Here is a 19,692-nt window from a genome sequence, read left to right on the forward strand (position 1 = left end):
CGTGTGTGTGTGTCTGTGTGTGAGCGTGTGTGTGTGTGAGCGTGCATGTGTGTCTGTGTGTGAGCGTGCATGTGTGTCTGTGTGTGAGCGTGTGTGTGTGTCTGTGTGAGCGTGCATGTGTGTCTGTGTGTGAGCGTGTGTCACTTTTTCCGATGTTTTTAGCACTTTTTCTTGACGTTTTTGTTCTTTTTCCCCCACTTTTTTTTTTAGACATTTTGTCCATTTTTTCAAAGTTTGTGTATCATTTTCTTCTTCAAAATGCTATCAAATTTAATAAAACACCCAAAATTCAATGAAAGTAGTGAACTGATCATTTATTTTAAGGAACCATCCACGGTATATTTTTGTTATTCTTTTGACAATGTGGTTGAAAGAAACTTAAATTTCTGATGTTTACCGTTACTCTCCGCTGTGATTGTTCTACCTTTCAGCTCCAGTTCCTCAGAAGAAGACGTGCTCCATTAGCCGGGCTCCCTCCAGGTCCGGGGACAGGACGCTGGTCCCGCTCTGGCCCAGCAGGACGGCCAGGACTGCCCGGCTCAGGTCGGCCCGGTTCAGCTCGGAGCACAGAGACGCCACGTTGGTCCAAAGGTCCAGAGAAGAGCTGCTGTCCTGCAGGATGGCCTCCTCTAAAACCCCTGAGAGGACAGAGACAGACAGCAGAGGAGGAGGGCACTTAGTTTCGGTATGGCTTCTTTTATGTTTTTATGAACGATCAGATTCAGGATCCATCTTTTCTGACCTGAGGTGACCTGATGTGAAAAACTACCAAACCGACATCTCTGTCGCTACATTTTGAAATCAAAATGTTGTTTCTTCTAACAACGTTCAGGACTAGGGTTGGGTATCAGTTTTTTTATATTTATTTCACCAGTCAATTACTGTACTGTGTGTGTGTGTGTGTGTGTGTGTGTGTGCTTGTGTCTTTATTTCACCAGTCAATTACTGTTAAACAACAAACAGAAGGACCACTATATACTGGTTGTTTATTTAAGACCCTTTAAGACCCAGATTTTGTTGTGGTGAAGTTGAGTGATGTGTGTGTGTGTGTGTGTGTGTGTGTGTGAGTGTCTGTGTGTGTGTGTGTGTGTGTGTGTGTGTGCGTGCGTGTGTGTGTGCGTGTGTCTGTGTCGATGTGTGTACCTCTGTGTGTGTGCGTGTGAACGTCTGTGGGTGTGTGTGTGCATGTGAGCATGTGTGTGTGTGTGTGTGTGTGTGTGTACCTCTATGTGTGTGTGTGTGTGTGTGTGAGCGTGTGTGTGCGTGTGTGTGTGTGTGTGTCTTTATTTCACCAGTCAATTACTGTTAAACAACTAAAAGAAGAACCACTACATACTGGTTGTTTATTTAGGACCCTTTAGGACCCAGATTCTGTTGTTGGTGAAGTTGAGTGATGTGTGTGTGACAGAGTTGGCAGTTAAAAGTACTGGTATTGTAGTTTTCAAACAACAACCCGCCCTAACAACGATTACTGTAAGAGTTATAAAACCGAATCAGGCGTACTGTTGGTGCAGAGTTTTTGCCCCCAGGTGTTTGTGACTTTGGAAAAGTCTGCTTTTTGAGATAAGAGGTCCTAAAAAGGTGAAAATAAAAACACAATTTTGTGCGGGATTCAGCAGCTGACTTGCACTGCGCTGCAGCACACCCCGAGGAGAAGTTAGTTTGTGTTCACCTGGTCCTCTGCTGACGAGGATGTCCAGGAGCTGCAGAGCGAGCTGCTGCTGCTGCTGCTGAGGGTCAGACAGCAGAGTGGAACAGGCCACGCCCACTGACAAGATGGCCGCCCGGCCCTGCTGGGGCTCCGTCAACAGCTGGAGGAGGGAGAGGCTGGGCGAGAGACACAGAACCCACATACAGTCCTCTGAGAGAGAGAGAGAGAGAGAGAGAGAGAGAGAGAGAGACACATTCATACACAGAGGATAGTGTGAGTTAGGCAAGAAAACACACACGCACACGCACACACAAACACACACACACACACACACATATGGCGTTTTTCCATTACATGGTACCTGCTCGACTCGCCTCGACTCTACTCGCCTCGCTGTGCCTCCGTTTTCCATTGCAGATTTTAGTATCGCCTCAGCGTGGCTGGTCGTCATAGCGACTCCCGTGGGCGTGGCTTAGTAGCGATGCTTTTCGGAGATAATCGCCGTCACTCTCTCACTTCTCCCTCGCTCACTAGCTCCCCACACACACACATCACACATGCACACACCAGCGCACCAGTATAACCATCAGGCCACTTGTATGCTACGGAGAAAGCTCTGCGTGGAGCCTCTGGCAGCAAAAAAAACACAGCTGGCTAAACTATTTAAAAATGCCGTCTCTCGCTAGCAATGCAGTGATCGGTGACGCTTCTTTCCGACCAATCAGCAGCCTGCAGGGTTTCACGTCACCTTCTCGGCTCGCCTCAGCTCGCTGGGAACCTCGACTGAGCAGGTACTAAAAAAAGTACCTGTTAGCAGGTACCAGGAACATTTTTTCGTAATGGAAAACTAAAAAAGGCGAGTAGAGTCGAGGCGAGGCGAGTAGGTACCATGTAATGGAAAAGCGCCAATACATACACATACAGACAGACAGACAGACACACATAAACACACACACACACAGAGACAGACAGGCGCAGACACACACAGACACACACACACACACACACACACACACAGACAGACAGACAGACAGACAGACACACACACACACCAGCTGTGAGTTCCTTGCAGTGGTCCATGAAGTTGGCGGCGCTGTGGATCAAGCCCCTCCTGCACATGCTCAGTGCGGTCTTCCTGTCCGTCCCGCAGGCTTCGTAGACGACGGTAGCCAACGCCAGACACACGTCAGCCACGCGCGGGTTCTTCTGAGCATGCTCAGTCAGGAGGTCGCCCAGATCCTCAGAGAAGCTCAGTCTGCGAGGACAGAGACCGTGAGAGGCGTGCAGCAGCAGAGATCATAAAAACACTGATTATTAATGCGTCTAGTGTAGAGCTGGGCAATATATCGATATTATATCGATATCGTGATATGAGACTAGATATCGTCTTAGAGTTTGGATATCGTAATATGACATGTGTCTTTTCCTGGTTTTAAAGACTGCATCACAGTAAAGTGATGTCATTTTCTGAACTTACCAGACTGTTGTTAACTGTTCTGTTATTCACCTTTACCCACTTAGTCATTATATCCACATTACTGATGATTATTTATCTAAAATCTCATTGTGGAAATATTTTGTGAAAGCACCGATAGTCAACACTACAATATCGTTATTGATATTGAGGTATTTGGTCAAAAATATCGTGATATTTGATTTTCTCCATATCGCCCAGCCCTAGTCTAGTGTTTACTTGTTGTTGCTGACAGCGTGGGTGACCAGCTGCGTGGCGCCGCGCTGCAGGAAACAGCAGACGAGCTGCAGGGAGAGTCCAGCCGGCAGCTCGCCACCGGCCGGGACGGTGATCAGAAGGGCCTGGAAGAAGAGGACAAGAGGTGGGGGAGACCCCGGGGGAGCCTTCACTCCTGGGGGAGAGACAGGTGGACAGGAAGACACAAACGGTCTCGTTAGTTTAGTTTATTTGTTTTATCTCGAACAATCAACAATGTTGCAAAACATAAAAAACATAAAATAAAACACAAACAATCAGAATCTAACAACAAAAAAGAAAAAATATAAAAAGGATTAGTTTGAGAAGGAATTAGCTTATTTGATCCTGCCACTTAATTCCCAAAATCATAATATTCAAAGTAAAATATATATATATATATATATATATATATATATATATATATATATATATATATATATATATATATATATAAAAATACAGTATACAATCTTTCGGTCTTAAAATAATTTACAAAAATACAATAATATACAATAATTAATTAAAATTAAAAATATTCTTTTCGGTATTGATCAAGTAATGATGTCTTTAATCTATTTTTTAACTGAATGATATTATGGCTCTTAGGATTAGGTTAGGATCATGGCTGGGTATCGTTTGGGGTATTTCCGATACCGGTGCTAAAGCGATACTCTTAAAATGGTGCGTGAACCAATACTTTTTAAGAAAGTAAAAAAAAAAGAAGAAGAAGAAAAAACAAGGGTACTAAACGACAGTCGGCGACATTAAAGAACGGCTTGTTTATTGCTAAGGCCTTATGGTCAAAATTAAATGATTTATTAATAACTATAACTTATAACAATAACTTACTTCACCAGTACATTGCTGTTGAACGGCAAAAACAACCACCAGATGGGAAAAGGGTATTTCACAATAACTATGAATGCACCAGTTTCAAGTAAACGCACCGTCTGTGTTGTGGCAGCAGCAGACTGTTAACAGACTGTCCCGCTGTTGGAATCCTCTCCAGTGAAATACAGACACACTTTACCCTGTTTAACTTTAGCTGTCGGCATTTTAACCGTGTTTAATCCAGCTGCTAGCTAACGGTAGGCTAACGTAACCTGCTGCTAAGTGTAGCGTTAACTAGCGTCTTGTGCAGCGATGTTTCGGTTGACTCTAACGTCTGTTTCAGAGCATCAGAGAGAAGTGCAGGCATATCAGTGGCACTGTAATAAGGCACCGAAATTCGCGTTGCTATTCGGGCCAGGAGAAACCGGTCATTAAGGCACCGGTGGCGTATCGGGTTCGGTACCCAACTCTAGAAGGAGGTCTGGAGGGAATCTGTTTTATTAGCAGTGAGTGAGAAGCGATTGGATTATTAGTTTTAAAGGTTGAATAAATATTTTTTATAACCTGGACCCTATTTACCATGTTATTGTTTCTAAATGACTTATGGTAACAACAATCTTAAAAACGGGTCCAGTATTTAGTGAAAAACAAGCTGCAAAGTAACGTTAATGGACGATTGCGCTCCTTCATGTTGGTCGACTAAAAGTTCTGTTTTTGTCGCAGACTCAGATTATTATTCTAAGTGTCGGACATCATTATGTGTGTGTATGTATGTATGTATGTATGTATGTATGTATGTGTGTATGTATGTATGTATGTATGTATGTATGTGTATGTATGTGTGTGTGTGTGTATGTATGTGTGTATGTATGTGTGTGTGTGTGTGTGTGTGTGTATGTATGTATGTATGTATGTATGTATGTGTATGTGTGTATGTATATGTGTGTGTGTATGTATGTGTGTGTGTGTGTGTATGTATGTACAGTACAGGCCAAAAGTTTGGACACACCTTCTCATTCAATGTGTTTCTTTATTTTCATGACTATTTACATTGTAGATTCTCACTGAAGGCATCAAAACTATGAATGAACACATATGGAATTATGTACTTAACAAAAAAGTGTGAAATAACTGAAAACATGTCTTATATTTTAGATTCTTCAAAGTAGCCACCCTTTGCTTTTTTTGATAGCGCTGCAAACCCTTGGTGTTCTCTCAATGAGCTTCATGAGGTAGTCACCTGAAATGGTTTTACCTTCACAGGTGTGCCTTGTCAGGGTTAATTAGTGGATTTGTTTCCCGTGGATTTGTTTATTAATAAAAAAGCAAAGGGTGGCTACTTTGAAGAATGTAAAATATAAGACATGTTTTCAGTTATTTCACACTTTTTTGTTAAGCACATAATTCCATATGTGTTCATTCATAGTTTTGATGCCTTCAGTGAGAATCTTCAATGTAAATAGTCATGAAAATAAAAGGAAACGCATTTGAATGAGAAGGTGTGTGCAAACTTTTGGCTTGTACTGTATGTATGTATTTATGTAGATTTTGGCCATAACACCCAACTAGAGGAGGTGGGAACAAACTGCACAGAAAACATAACTATAAAATACAATTCCTAAAGGAAATGTGTGTGAATGCTGAAAGCTGAAATCAATTTCAAAGTCCTGCTGAAAATGCAGAAGTCTGAAATGAATTGTCTGAAAAATCTTAAAGCTCCAATTTACAGCTGAAAACCCTGAACACTTAGCCTGGTTGACACCAGACCCTTGGGTCTGGGGAAGGTTCATTCACAGCCCCATTTCCAAAGGGGCGTCACCAACGGACGCCGCTCAAATGCCTCTGGGTGCAAGTGGATAGTCCTTCAACCAATCAGAGCGATGAAGGAGATGACGTATGCAAAGCGACGGAAAAACATCTCAACCAGCAAGCATGTTGCGCTATCGTCATGGTGTAATCACGCCTCAACAATTGTGATTGGTGCCTCGATTTGGAAAAATTGGAAATAGGCTCTTGGCCAGACGGACTTGCAGAGCAAATCTCAAATTTGCCGGAAGTACATCAGGGTTTTCCCAGGCTACTGAACACTAGCAGAGTTGGAAGCTGATCTGTATTACCTAAAGAGGTCAGAGCTGAAATACATCGCTAGAAAAGCTGGAAGCGAAAACTGTAATACTGTCAAAAGTGGTAAATGAGAGGGTGTGAGTTATGAAATGTGTATCCATATAATCAGACTGGATGTAAACTTTGTGAACACATTAAGAAGATTTCTTATGATTTTCTTTATTGATCAATGTTGATAATAAATCTGTTCTGAGATCAGCAGTTTGCATTATAATCAACAGTTTTCCTCAAAAGCTGCAGCCTTCATACAAATTGTTACATAAAATTAATTAGAAAACAGAAAAGAATAGCCATCAGACATTTACAGCGAACTCTCAATAAACATAAGTTCAGTATTTCATCTTTTTTTTTTATCATGAACTTAATGTAAAACATACAGTAAATATTTTAGCTTTCCTCCCCAGAGTTCACCACACACACCTTGATCAAATAAATGAAATCAAAAATAAACATTTAAAACAAATCAAGAACAAAATAATGAGAATAAAAACACACAAATCAAAGATAGCAAATGAAAAGATAGATAAATGTTACAATGATGATACTATGTCATGTCTGAATGGCCACACTTTCACTAGTTGTTGTATGTAGCGGAAGGATGAGGACCCAAATGCAGAGAGAGGCAGGCAAGCAGGCAGGAGATGGTGGAACTCAGGGTTTTAATTTAATCGTAACAAAAAGCGGCAGCACAAAGACTGGAAAACTTGCAAACATAAACTGACGGGCAAAACACAGGCAGGAGTAAAGTGATGGAGGAACGGACACAAGGCACAGGACGGAAACACAAGGGCATGGTCACAAACTAGACAGGCACGGACACAAAACAATCTGACACAAGACAAGGGGAACACAGAGGCTAAATACATGAGGAGATGGGTAAATCAGAAACAGGTGAGACAACAGGTGAAGCACATCAGGGCGGGGCAGGACAATCGACAAAGGCGGGAAAACTCAGGAAGTTAATTGGACAAGACAAGACAGAAAACCAGACTATCAAAATAAAACAGGAAACAGGAACACAGACAGAAAATATGACAACTAAACACAGACACTTGACAAACCACTAGGCAACACAAGGAACAACAGCGCAGACAGGAATAATCAAAACACACAATACACAGACCAGAAAACAAACACAACAGGGAACAAACGTAAACCAAATGCAAAGCAAAACACCAAAACCATAACACTAGTCACGGAACATTGTTCTCATAACCAGCTGTTTAGATGAGCTCGGCTGTGACGCAGGTTGTGTAATGCTGCTGCAGTCACATAAGCTGACGCGCAACATTTTTGGTTTCCACAGAAATATCGTTATTGGAAACTGTTTGGAAAAGGGCGGGCACTTTTAAATAAACCCTGGCAGGTGATTGGATGGTCTATCAGTGTTTCTCAAATGGGGGTCCGTGTCCCCCTAGGGGTACTCTGGAGGACTGCAGGGGGTACGTGACATTTTTTGCAAAATGTTTTTCAGTTACAAGGCTGTAGTTACTTCTACTGTCTTTTTATTATCTAAGTTTGCTGCTTTTTTCAAAGTTTTTGTCGCTGTTTTTGAAGTTTTTCACCTTTTTTTAAGGTTTTGTTGTTTGTTTTGACCTATTCTTGCCTTTCGTCCTTACTGTTTTGCTCATACATGTAAACATGTACATACATAGATGGACAGATATTAACTCATGAAGTGAACAGTTGTTTACTATTATTATGACCCCCTTCAAAGTAAAGACTATCAGACCTGTTGTTTTGTCACATAGACCTTCAGTGGTGATATCTTCAGTGGGACTGCTTCTCCTGTGCTAACGTATGGAAACAGCCTCTCAGTGAAAGTGTGTGTGAAGGTGTGTATGTGTGTGTTAGTGTCAGGATCAGAGAACGACAGCTTTCCTCTGTTCCAGTCCAGAGTCACTCTGATCCTCTGGAGTTGCTTCTTAAACAGGAGATCAGTGTCTGGAGCTGGTGGAGACACCGCTGAGTATTTACCTCTATAGAACCATATTCTCCATAATCCAGATCGTATGATTCCCTTCCTCTGGACAGACTCTTCTAACACACCCAGTGTCCAAAATCTATTGTCTCCAACTTTGACAACCCAGCTGTGAGTCCCCCAGTTAAAGCCCTCAGAGCCCAGGACAGAGAAGTGAGAATCAAACCTCTCTGGATTATCAGGAAGCTTCTGTCCCTCTCCTAGTCTCACACTGGTCAGATCTTCAGACAGGATGAGTCTTGGATGAACAGTGTTTGGGTCCAGAATCAGAGGAGTGTAGGAGACCATGTCCTTCATCTTGTTCCAGATGTTGAAGCTCAGGTTGCCCAGGTGTTTGGCCTCGTCTATCAGAGCTCCTGAGAGCAGCTGTGGATCATCCAGCAGGGGGCTCTGCTGGACTCTTTCCACTGCAGCCTTGTAGTTGATCAGGAATGAGACGTCTTCAGCTCTCAGCTGCTCCTCTGTGGCTCTGACTGTGTCTGAAAGAGCTGCCATCTCTCTGCTCAGAGCCTCCATCTTCTCCTTCATCCTCTGACTCTTCTGCTCCTCTTCCTCCCTCAGAGCAGCCATCCTGGCCTCCTCTTCCTCCTCTAGAAACTGGTGAAGCTTCTTAAACTGATCCTTAATCTGCGTCTCTGTGCGTCGGGCCTGGACCTTCAGGTGTTCTGCTGTTTGGTCAAACTTCACTTTAACTTGTTCAAAAACCTTTATCTTCTTCTTTAAGGGCTCCAGAGATTCAAGGAGTTCCTTCTTGTGTTGTCGTGCAGCTTCATCGGTGGGTCTGATTCTGTGGTTGGTGTGTTTTTCTGAATCTCTGCAGACGACACACACTGGCTGCTGATGGTCCAGACAGAAGAGTTTGAGTTTCTCAGAGTGCAGACGGCAGAGAGCCTCTGAAGCTCTCTGATCTCTCTGCTGTAAGAAACTCTCACACAGCTTCTTTAACTCCAGGTTACAAGCCGGTTCATAAAAAGATATTCTCTTACAAACTGGACACTCACGTGTTGGTTTCTCTGTCCACCAGCTCTTCAGACAGTCTTTACAGAAGCTGTGGCTACATGACAGAACAACAGGATCTCTAAAGACTTCATGACAGACCGAACAGCAGAAATCCTTCTCTGACATAGAAGCCATTTTGTCTCTGAGAGCAGATGGAAACACAGCAGACGTTAAAGTTGTGTCACGGTGTGCCCCTTCCTGTTGCACAAAGCTGCTTCAGTTACTTTCACTTTGGGTCTTTTGGTGTTTTTTTCCAGTCTGCAGCAGATTACAAGTATTTAACTTATTCAGTACTTTAGAGCTCCTTCCTGTAATTGTCCTCCCTCAGTTAAAGTCACAGCTTTGTAATAAAAGGTAAATATTACCGTCTGTCTGTCGGTGCGTCTCTTCTCACTGACAACTCAACAGGAACTAACTGGTTTGCTGGTTTATCTCAGATGACGTAATATAAGGTGTGGAGCTTTGTGTGAGCTGCAAATACAGAAAACAACCAAATACAGAAACATTCTGCAAGAAGCAGCACACAACAACAGAAACTATTTCCAGCTGAAATTAAAAAGTGATGCCATGAGAATTTTTAAAATATTACTTCAACAGAAAGTTCTACATCAGCTGCAGCCGTCTTGGTTGTTTTAGAAAATGCCTCTTTATCAAGTGCGAGGGATGGTGAGCCAAACAATGTAGAGAGAAAGTTTTTTTGCAAAAAGCGTGAAGGATCTGCAAATTGTCAGTGACTGTCTCAAACCCACCCCATATTAGATGAACTGTTGTGATTGGCCGGGCCAGGATTTGGTCGGCTGGAAATCTGTTTGAATGGGACAAGATGTACTGTATCTGCCAGAGCAAATAAAACAAGAGCTTGCGGATTCGTCTGGTTTCCAGGATAATGTAGAAGTAGTAGATTTGTGTGTGTGTGTGTGTGTATGTATGTGTGTGTATGTGTGTGTGTGGGTGTGTGTGTGTGTGTGTGTACTGTATATGTATGTATGTACACATGCATACATGTATTTATGTATATCCAGATTTTGACCATAACACCCAGCTAGAGGAAGTGGGAACAAACTGTACAGAAAACATAACTAGAAAATACATGCTGCTGAAAATGGGTGGGTGGTTATGGCGCAGTGGATATATCACTTGCCTTTGGCGTGGGAGACCTAGGTTTGATTCCCACTGCGATGCATCAACCAATGTGTCCCTGAGCAAGACACTTAACCCCTAGTTGCTCCAGAGGCGTGAGACCTCTGATACATAGTATGTAAATAATAATAGTAGGGATGTCAAAATTAACGCGTTAATTTTTGCATTAATTTTTTAATATTTAACTCGTTAAAAAAAATTAACGAAATTAACGCAGCTGTGTTTGTTTACTTCATGTGGCGGCTGAGAAACGTAATACGTCTCCATAACAGCAGGCGGCGCTACTCTGTATTGTTGCCCAAGTAATAAAAACCGGCAGCTGATTGGATGAACGCGTCACATGGGTTTGTTTTCTCCGGATATTGAGAGGCAGACTGTCATGGCGGCCGTTCAGAATACGATCTCATATTGTACTAAGATAGTTCACTGAAACATGTTTCTGAAAACATTTTAAGCGAGAAATAGGCCGTGCAGTTGCTGAATCTGTCTTCATTTCAGCTCAACAAAGGTCAGTTTAGAAGATTTTCGTCAGATTTTGAGAGAAACCTCACTCCGCTCGCCATTTCCGGGTGAGTCCCGACTGCCCTGCCGGCGACTGAACTCTGGGCTCGTCGGAGATGAACTGAACTCTCGGCTCGTCGGAGATGAACTGAACTCTCGGCTCGTTGGAGATGAACTGAACTCTCGGCTCGTTGGAGATGAACTGAACTCTCGGCTCGTTGGAGATGAACTGCTCCTCGCCTGTAAAGTAGACGAGAGCAGGCGACAGCAGCCGGGGACGGTGACAAAAATCTGCTCTCAAGTCAGACAGTTTCTAGCAGTTTCCAGCAGCCTTCAGCAGAACTAAGCCAAATTGTTGCTGCTGTTGTTCTGAAAGATATTAAACATTCTGAACTTAGCAGAACCTTTCCTTGTTTGTTTTTTTCTTCATATTTGCAATGATTTAGCATTTAAATATCCATTATTATAAGCTTCAGTCTCAATTTAAAAAAGCGATTAATCGCGATTAAGTACAGCAAATTGTGCGATTAATTAGTTAATTTTTTTTAATCGATTGACAGCCCTAAATAATAGTAATAAAAGAACATTAAAACATATATATTATATACATATATAGCAATTGTAAGTCGCTTTGGATACAAGCATCAGCTCCAATGTACTGCTGAAAACCCTGAACACTGGCAGAGTTGGAAACTGAACTGTATTACCTAAAGAGGTCAGAGCTGAAATACATCGCTAAAAATGCTGGAAGCTAAACTGTAATATTGTCAAAAGTATGTAAGAGAGGGTGTAAGTTATGAAATGAACATATATCGAGTGTACCCATATAATCAGACTGCATGTAAACTTTATGAACACATTACGCCTTGTGTTGATAAAGCGTCGACCTGCAACTTTTTGTTTTTCAGGGTAAAATTTAAAAGGAAAATTGGCGGCACTTTTTCTGACGTTTTTGATCTTTTTTAAATCTTTATTTTAAACATTTTGTCCATTTTTTCAATGTTCTTGTATAATTTCTCCCCCCAAAATGCTATAACATTTCATAAAACACCCAAATTCAATGAAAGTAGTGAACTGATCATTTATTTTATGGAACCATACACTGTATTTTTTTTTGACAAAGCAATTTTGCAAATTTTCAGATATAGAAACTTTTTGAAAAGACAAATTTGACCCGAGGAAAACAGGAGAGTTAAGAAGATTTATTATGATTTTCTTTATTGACCAATGTTGATAATAAATCTGTTCTTAGATCAGCAGTTTGCATTATAATCACCACAGTTTTCCTCAAAAGCTGCAGCCTTCATACAAATGGTTACATAAAAACACACCTGTAGCTGCCACGTTTGGTTCACTGCTGCTCCAACACAAACACATTACTTGAAGCCTGACAAAGATGGATTTTTGTGAGATATGTGATCTCGAGATTTGTGATATTGCCACGATCCAGCTGCTATATGGATTCAGGCAGAAGGCCGAGGACAACACAGGATGGTGAAACAGAACATGCATAACGATGTGTTGCTTTGGTCATGTATCAGTTACAAAGAATGGAATAAAATATGTTAAAGATCCCTTCCACACATGTATTAAGTAGGCATGCACCGAATCAAGATTTTTGGGGTTTGGCTGAATACCGAATCCACTGGTTAAGAAAACAAATACCGAAATCTACTCCCATCCTCAGTCCATTAACACAGTAAACACATTAATGAAGTAAACAACGTCCACAGCCTCTAAAATAGTTAAATGTAACAACTTAATGTTGAATTCACACGCTCTTTTCACATCATAGGAAAGCACATTGCCAGATGAGTGACAATTTTGTTTGGCAAATTTTCACTAACCAGTGTATAATGAAGGCATGTTGGGTGGGTGAAATTAGAAAGCTAACGTTAGCTAACGAATAGCAGCCGGCCATTCTCATTTGCCGAGAGAACAGCTGACAGCCCGGGAGATGAACTGTCTGGTTAACACAAGTTTTTAGCTGTGACCGTCCTTCCTTTGCCGTACCTGAAGTTGCTGCATTTTGGCTGCTGTCTGTAGATTCCTTCATGCTGAACTCGTATATTCTTTCGGATGTTTCATACCAAATGTTGTAACAGTGGCCATGTTGTGTATTGTTTAGGGTCCTCGCCACCACGAGACAAATCGGCATTGCAAATTGAACATGTAGCTGGACTTGAATGGCCTTCTTTTGACTGAAAGTACTGCCAAACAACTTTTTCTGCTCACGAGTTCTATTTTCACTTTCTCACAGCCTGCTGCATTGAACGCTCCACCTACGTAAACACCTTCCCGTAATCAATGGCGCCGTCATTACGTGCCTAGTGCAAGCATAGGGTTCAGTTTGGTGGAAAATAAATTCTGCAGAAACCGAACCCTGTCAAAAAGCCCAATATTTGGCCGAATCCTAAGCCTGGATTCGGTGCATCCCTAGTATTAAGGCATACAACATGTAACTAAATATAATTAACACATTAAAAGATAACGTATTTATAAGCTATACAGAAATAATCATTTGTAAATCTATCCACTGAACTCTTTATACTGCCTCATTTTTTTTACAAGTTTCATTTCTGGACACAAGATGTCTTATACTTCACTGTCAAGTCCATTCTCAGTGTTTGTGTTTTCCAAATCACATTTGTGTAAACTGAATATTGGACCAGTATTGTGCTTCCATCTATTTGTGATGTCACAAATCTCACTTGTAGCCCCGCCTCTTAAAATCTGATTTTCAATTAGCACAAAGAAACTTTACACTTTGATCACTGGGTGAGTGTGTGTGTGTGTGTCTCTCTGTGTGTGTGTGTGTGTGTGTGTGTGTGTGTGTGTGTGTGTGTGTGTGAGACATACAAACAGCTTTTTAGTGTCAAACTCTGCACAAAAATTATTCTAGACAGTGAGGTACAATAGAGTCCGGATCGGGCCGAATTTTTCTGTCCGTGGCCGGCCCGTGTCCAACAGAGCCGTGACCGAACCCGGCCTGAGCCCGACAGGTATTAAGAAATTTGTGTCCACGCCCGACCCGAGCCCGACACAGTTAAAATCAAATTTTTTTTGTGTGGAAAAGTCCGCTTTTGTTAAGCAACTGTAGGAAGGCATTCGGAAATGTCAACAGATGAGCGCATCAGCGCACACGGGGCATCAAGCGCACATTAATAAGCTGTTGCCTTATCGCGCTGATGTGACCGAGCCCGACCCGACCACGACCATAAATTCTAAATATCTGTCCGAACCCGGCCCGGCCCGTCGGGTACCGTCGGGACCCGTCGGCCTCGGGTCGGGTATCCATGCCTTTAAGTACAACATTAATTAAAATATAAGAACAAGGAGAAAACCCAATTTTTGAAAAAATTTACTTTTTATATATTAATATTATATTATTATTTTAGTAATGCATGTAAGTTCCTGTAATAACTTGGTAGGATTTCATGCTCTGATCATGTCATTTGGTGTGTTTTTACAACAACATAGTTTTTTCCTTGTGTCAGGGAGAAAACTGCTGTTTCCTGTTACTGTAAGCTGCTGCAAGTATAAAGTTGGGACTTATTTGAGCATTTATTTCAGAAAATTTGCTCGTACATGTATACATCTACATAGATAGATGGAGAGGTATTAAATTACGAAGTGAACAATTGTTTACTATTATTATCACCCTCTTCAAACTAAAGACTATCAGACCTGTTGTTTTGTCACACAGACCTTCAGTGGGGATATCTTCAGCTGGACTACTCCTGTGCTAATGTATGGAAACAGCCTCTCAGTGAAAGTGTGTGTGAAGGTGTGTATGTGTGTGTTAGTGTCAGGATCAGAGAACGACAGCTTTCCTCTGTTCCAGTCCAGAGTCACTCTGATCCTCTGGAGCTGCTTCTTAAACGGGAGATCAGTGTCTGGAGCTGGTGGAGACCATGCTGAGTATTTACCTTTAGAGAACCATATTCTCCATAATCCAGAAGGTATGACTCCCTTCCTCTGGACAGACTCTGCTAACACACCCACTCTCCAGTATGTATTGTCTCCAACCTCGAAATCCCAGCTGTGAGTCCCTGAGTTAAAGCCCTCAGAGCCCAGGACAGAGAAGTAATCATCAACCCTCTCTGGATTATCAGGAAGATTCTGTCTCTTTCCTCCTCGTCTCACACTGGTCAGATCTTCAGACAGGATGAGTAATGGACCAGCAGTGTTTGGGTCCAGAATCAGAGGAGTGTAGGAGACCATGTCCTTCATCTTGTTCCAGATGTTGAAGCTCAGGTTGCCCAGGTGTTTGGCCTCGTCTATCAGAGCTCCTGAGAGCAGCTGTGGATCATCCAGCAGGGGGCTCTGCTGGACTCTTTCCACTGCAGCCTTGTAGTTGATCAGGAATGAGACGTCTTCAGCTCTCAGCTGCTCCTCTGTGGCTCTGACTGTGTCTGAAAGAGCTGCCATCTCTCTGCTCAGAGCCTCCATCTTCTCCTTCATCCTCTGACTCTTCTGCTCCTCTTCCTCCCTCAGTGCAGCCATCCTGGCCTCCTCTTCCTCTTCTAGAAACTGGTGAAGCTTCTTAAACTGATCCTTAATCTGCGTCTCTGTGCGTCGAGCCCGGACCTTCAAGTGTTTTGCTGTATGCTCAAACTTCACTTTAACTAGTTCAAAAACCTTTAACTTCTCCTTTAAGGGTTTCAGAGTTTCCTGGAGTTTCTTCCTGTGTTGTCGTACAGCTTCATTGATGGGTCTGATTATGTGGTTGGTGTGTTTTTCTGAATCTCTGCAGACGAGACACACCGGCTGCTGATGGTCCAGACAGAAGAGTTTGAGTTTCTCCGAGTGCAGACGGCAGAGAGCCTCTGAAGCTCTCAGATCTCTCTGCTGTAAGAAACTCTCACACAGCTTCTTTAACTCCAGGTTACGAGGTGGTTCTGGCTTTGAAGATCTTCTCTTACAAACTGGACACTCACGTGTTGGTTTCTCTCTCCACCAGCTCTTCAGACAGTATTTACAGAAGCTGTGGCTACATGACAGAAGAACAGGATCTCTAAAGACTTCATAACAGATCGAACAGACCGGACAGTAGAAATCCTTCTCTGATCTGGAAGCCATTTTGTCTCTGAGTGCAGATGAAAACACAGCAAATGGCGTTAAAGGTGTGTCACAGTGTACCCCTCCCTGATGCAGAAAGTTGCCTCGGTTACTTTCACTCTGAGTCTAGCAGATTACAGTTGGTATTAAAAAGTATTTAACTTCTTCAATACTTCAGAGCTCCTTCCTGTAACTGTCCTCCCTCAGTTGAAGTCACAGCTTTGTAATAAGTATGTCTGTCTGTCAGTGCGTCTTTTCTCCCTGACAACTCAACAGGAACAAACTTGCTTTTCTGGCTTGTCTCAGATGATGGAAGGTAAAGGGCGGAGCGTTGTCAGGCAACTGATATGTTTCATCTTAAAGGGAACAGATGATAAATATTCTTCTAAGTTAAAAGGGTTGAAGTCAGAACATTTTGAAAAAACAAAAGGGCAAAGAGTATGGAGGCCATGAGAGTTCAAAAATGTTGCAAATACAGAAAACAACCAAATACAGAAACATGCTGCAAGAAGCACCACACGACAACAGAAACTGTTTCCAGGGGGACACTGAAAAGTGTTGCCATCAAAATTTGAAAAAGATTCTTTAACAAAAAGAATCAGCTGCAGCTGTCTTGTCTTGTTATAGAAAATGCCTCAACGATGCTCCTCTTTATTAAGCGAGAGTGGGTGAGCCAAAAATTACGTCATGATGTATTTTGCAAAAAGCGCAAAAGATCTGCAAGTTGTACATTTGTATTTGTCACTTCTATAGACATTGTAGTCTTTCCTGTGTATATTTTTAGAATATGTGTTCTTGTACTTCATCTTATTTCTTTCTTTTATATTCTGTGTGTGCTGTGAGCCTTATATTTGCTGATGAAATGCACTGCTGAAAACCCAGGACACTGGCAGAGTTGGAAGCTGAACTGTATTACTTAAAGACGTCGGAGCTGAAATACATTGCTAGAAAAGCTGGACGCTTAACTGTAATACTGTAAAAACCAGGGACGCACCAGGAAAATCCAGGATTCGGCTTCGGCCGAATATTGGGCTTTTTGACAGGGATCGGTTTCTGCCAAACTTTAGAAATTTTTCCCAGCGAACCGAACCCTACGCTTGCGCTACGCTAGTCGCCAAAATGACGGCGCCGTTGATTACGGGAAGGTGTTTACGTAGTGGGCGTATATGCAGTAGGCTGTGAGAAAGTGGAAATGGAACTTGTGAGCAGAAAAAGTGTTGTTTGGCAGTACTTTCAGTCAAAAGAAGGCCATTCAAGTCTATGTTCTATCTGTTCAACGCTAATTTATCTTGTGGTGGCGAAGACCCTAAACAAAACACAACATGGCCGCTGTTACAACATTTGGTATGAAACATCCGAAAGAATACGAGTGAAGGATCGACAATCACCGTTTACTTCATTCATGTGTTTACTGTGTTCATGGAGTGAGGATGGGAGGAGGATTCAGCAGAATCTCAACCAGTGGATTCAGTATTCGGCCGAACCCCAAAAATCTGGATTTGGTGCATCCCTAGTAACAAGTGAAAGATGAGATGAAAACCACGGTAAGTTATGAGATGAACATCTATTGAGTGTATCTGTACAATCAGACTGGATTTAAACTCTGAACACACAAAGAAGATTTATTGATCAATGTTGATAATAAATCTGTTCTTAGATCAGCAGATTGTATCATAATAGCCACCATTCTCCTCAAAAGCTGCAGCCTTCACACAAATTAATATATCAAATTATAGATTTATTTCAAACATGTTACAAAAAAGTATTCCCAGAAAACATATATAGCAGAATATAATACAACATATTTAGGGTATTCATGTGTTACAATGATGATACAATGTCATGTCTTAATGGCAACCCATTCAGTAGTCATAGTGATAGTCATAGTCATTCAAACTTGGATCATATAATTTGAGGTGTTGCTGCACCAAAGTTATGTTTTCTTCTTGTGTGAGGGAGCTACGTAACATCAGGTTGTAAATTCTGCCGCAGAGGACGGAAAAACGTTTATCCATATTCAAATAAGAAATATAACCCCCTTTCACAGATGCACTGCAAACCTGAATTTATCTTAACATTACCCGAAGGAGAATGTAATGTCCAAATCAGTTGGAGCAGACATTAAACATTCTTTACCATAGTCTTGCATTGCCAGACCTTCCTCCACAGCGCTGTGGAGGAAGGTCTGACTAGTCCACACAGCATTTCTGAATGGGAGGAAAACGTGCTCTGGTTTATTGGCATTTCTTTAAAAACAATCACAATCGTCGTGGGCGGGGCTAAGCTCCGGACGGAGTCACAGTGCCTCTGCTAAATAGTCTCAAGAAGGAACTTGTTTTGGTGGAACATATATACGTTCAAAAAGTAGTTTTAGTCGTGCAACAGAAAACTCAGATTGGACAGATAGACTAGCTAGCTGTCTGGATTTACCCTGAGGAGCAGTTAACCATAGTCCTCACAAATCCACCGAAGGTTAGAACATCAACACAAAGACAGAGGAAGGGGACGCACATCCAGTGGAATCAATCACTCCGCCCAAGTAGCAGTCCTTCACCCTATGAGAATATAGTTCCCAGTATGTATACGGTCAGAAGATGGCTGTGTCTCATGTGACCTTGTTATTTGTACACGCTGTGACTATACAAATCACAACATGTAAATAGGATAATGTTGGCGTTATTTTGTCACATATTGGAAGCAGTAGGCTAGATGGAGCCAGTTACCTCCAGGATCTGCGCTATGCTAGGCTAGCGGTGGGTGTGTCAGACAGAGTTACGAAACACACAGAGATGAGAAGGGTATGTATGGACTTATCTAACTCTGGGGGAAACGGTGAATAAGCTAAAGTCATAATAAGTGGGCGTGTTCCTTTAAGCCGAGGAAAGGTGGCTGTCAGATCTGGCAATGCCAGACTAGCACCAAGCTAACACTGACATTGTGTGACGTTGGGTTTAGCGTTTTCAACACTTGGCAACTCCCGTGAACTTCGATGCTGGGGGAGACAACTCTTTTCAGTATTTTGAATTTGGACTGCAGTAGCCTAACCCTTTTAAACGCTTGCAGTCAGTATTACATATTGGACCTTTAAACCTAAATACATGGACACATTTGGACTTTAAGAAGTGTTTGGTACTATTATTATCAGCCCCCCTTCAAACTAAAGACTGTCAGACCTGTTGTTTTGTCACACAGACCTTCAGTGGTGATATCTTCAGTGGGACTTTATCCCCAGTGTTAATGTATGGGAACAGCCTCTCAGTGAAAGTGTGTGTGAAGGTGTGTATGTGTGTGTTAGTGTCAGGATCAGAGAACGACAGCTTTCCTCTGTTCCAGTCCAGAGTCACTCTGATCCTCTGGAGTTGCTTCTTAAACGGGAGATCAGTGTCTGGAGCTGGTGGAGACCACGCTGAGTATTTACCTCTATAGAACCATATTCTCCATAATCCAGATCCTAAGACTCTCTTCCTCTGGGCAGACTCTGCTAACACACCCAGCTGCCAGTATGTACTGTCTCTAACCTCGACATCCCAGCTGTGAGTCCCCGAGATAAAGCCCTCATGGCCCAGAACAGAGAGGTGAGAATTGACCCTCTCTGGATTATCAGGAAGCTTTTGTCCCTCTCCAAGTCTCACACTGGTCAGATCTTCAGACAGGATGAGTCTTGGATGAGCAGTGTTTGGGTCCAGAATCAGA

At 42.2% G+C, this 19,692-nt stretch overlaps 4 protein-coding genes across 4 annotated transcripts in view; all 4 read right to left on the reverse strand.

Moving 5' to 3' along the window:
- Window positions 1-362: 362 nt before the first annotated feature.
- LOC114572633 (clathrin heavy chain linker domain-containing protein 1) overlaps window positions 363-19,692 on the reverse strand; it is a 32,241-nt gene continuing 12,911 nt past the window's right edge. Inside the window, exons 8-11 of the mRNA XM_028604338.1 lie at window positions 3,345-3,516; window positions 2,704-2,906; window positions 1,673-1,861; window positions 363-638 (exon numbers count right to left, since the gene is read on the reverse strand). Of these exons, the coding sequence (XP_028460139.1) occupies window positions 442-638; window positions 1,673-1,861; window positions 2,704-2,906; window positions 3,345-3,516 (761 nt within the window). The 3' untranslated portion in view covers window positions 363-441. The remainder of the gene's footprint in view (window positions 639-1,672; window positions 1,862-2,703; window positions 2,907-3,344; window positions 3,517-19,692) is intronic.
- LOC114572636 (nuclear factor 7, brain-like) lies at window positions 7,913-9,432 on the reverse strand. The gene has a single exon (XM_028604342.1). The coding sequence runs from the start codon at window positions 9,430-9,432 to the stop codon at window positions 8,044-8,046; it is 1,389 nt and encodes a 462-aa protein (XP_028460143.1). The 3' UTR covers window positions 7,913-8,043.
- On the reverse strand, window positions 14,390-16,633 carry LOC114572634 (nuclear factor 7, brain-like). The gene has a single exon (XM_028604339.1). It carries the CDS (start codon window positions 16,018-16,020, stop codon window positions 14,620-14,622), a length of 1,401 nt encoding a protein of 466 aa, XP_028460140.1. The 5' UTR covers window positions 16,021-16,633; the 3' UTR covers window positions 14,390-14,619.
- LOC114572635 (nuclear factor 7, brain-like) overlaps window positions 18,809-19,692 on the reverse strand; it is a 2,088-nt gene continuing 1,204 nt past the window's right edge. Inside the window, exon 1 of the mRNA XM_028604341.1 lies at window positions 18,809-19,692. This exon is cut by the window's right edge and continues 1,204 nt beyond it. Coding sequence (XP_028460142.1) covers window positions 19,167-19,692 — 526 coding nt within the window. The 3' untranslated portion in view covers window positions 18,809-19,166.

The sequence above is a fragment of the Perca flavescens genome, chromosome 17 (assembly GCF_004354835.1).
Source record: "Perca flavescens isolate YP-PL-M2 chromosome 17, PFLA_1.0, whole genome shotgun sequence".
In the NCBI taxonomy this organism is placed as follows: domain Eukaryota; kingdom Metazoa; phylum Chordata; class Actinopteri; order Perciformes; family Percidae; genus Perca; species Perca flavescens.

Bases quoted from the DNA above. Each gene is read 5' to 3' on its own strand.
- LOC114572636 (XM_028604342.1), bottom strand. From the start codon at position 9,432: ATGGCTTCTATGTCAGAGAAGGATTTCTGCTGTTCGGTCTGTCATGAA.
- LOC114572634 (XM_028604339.1), bottom strand. From the start codon at position 16,020: ATGGCTTCCAGATCAGAGAAGGATTTCTACTGTCCGGTCTGTTCGATC.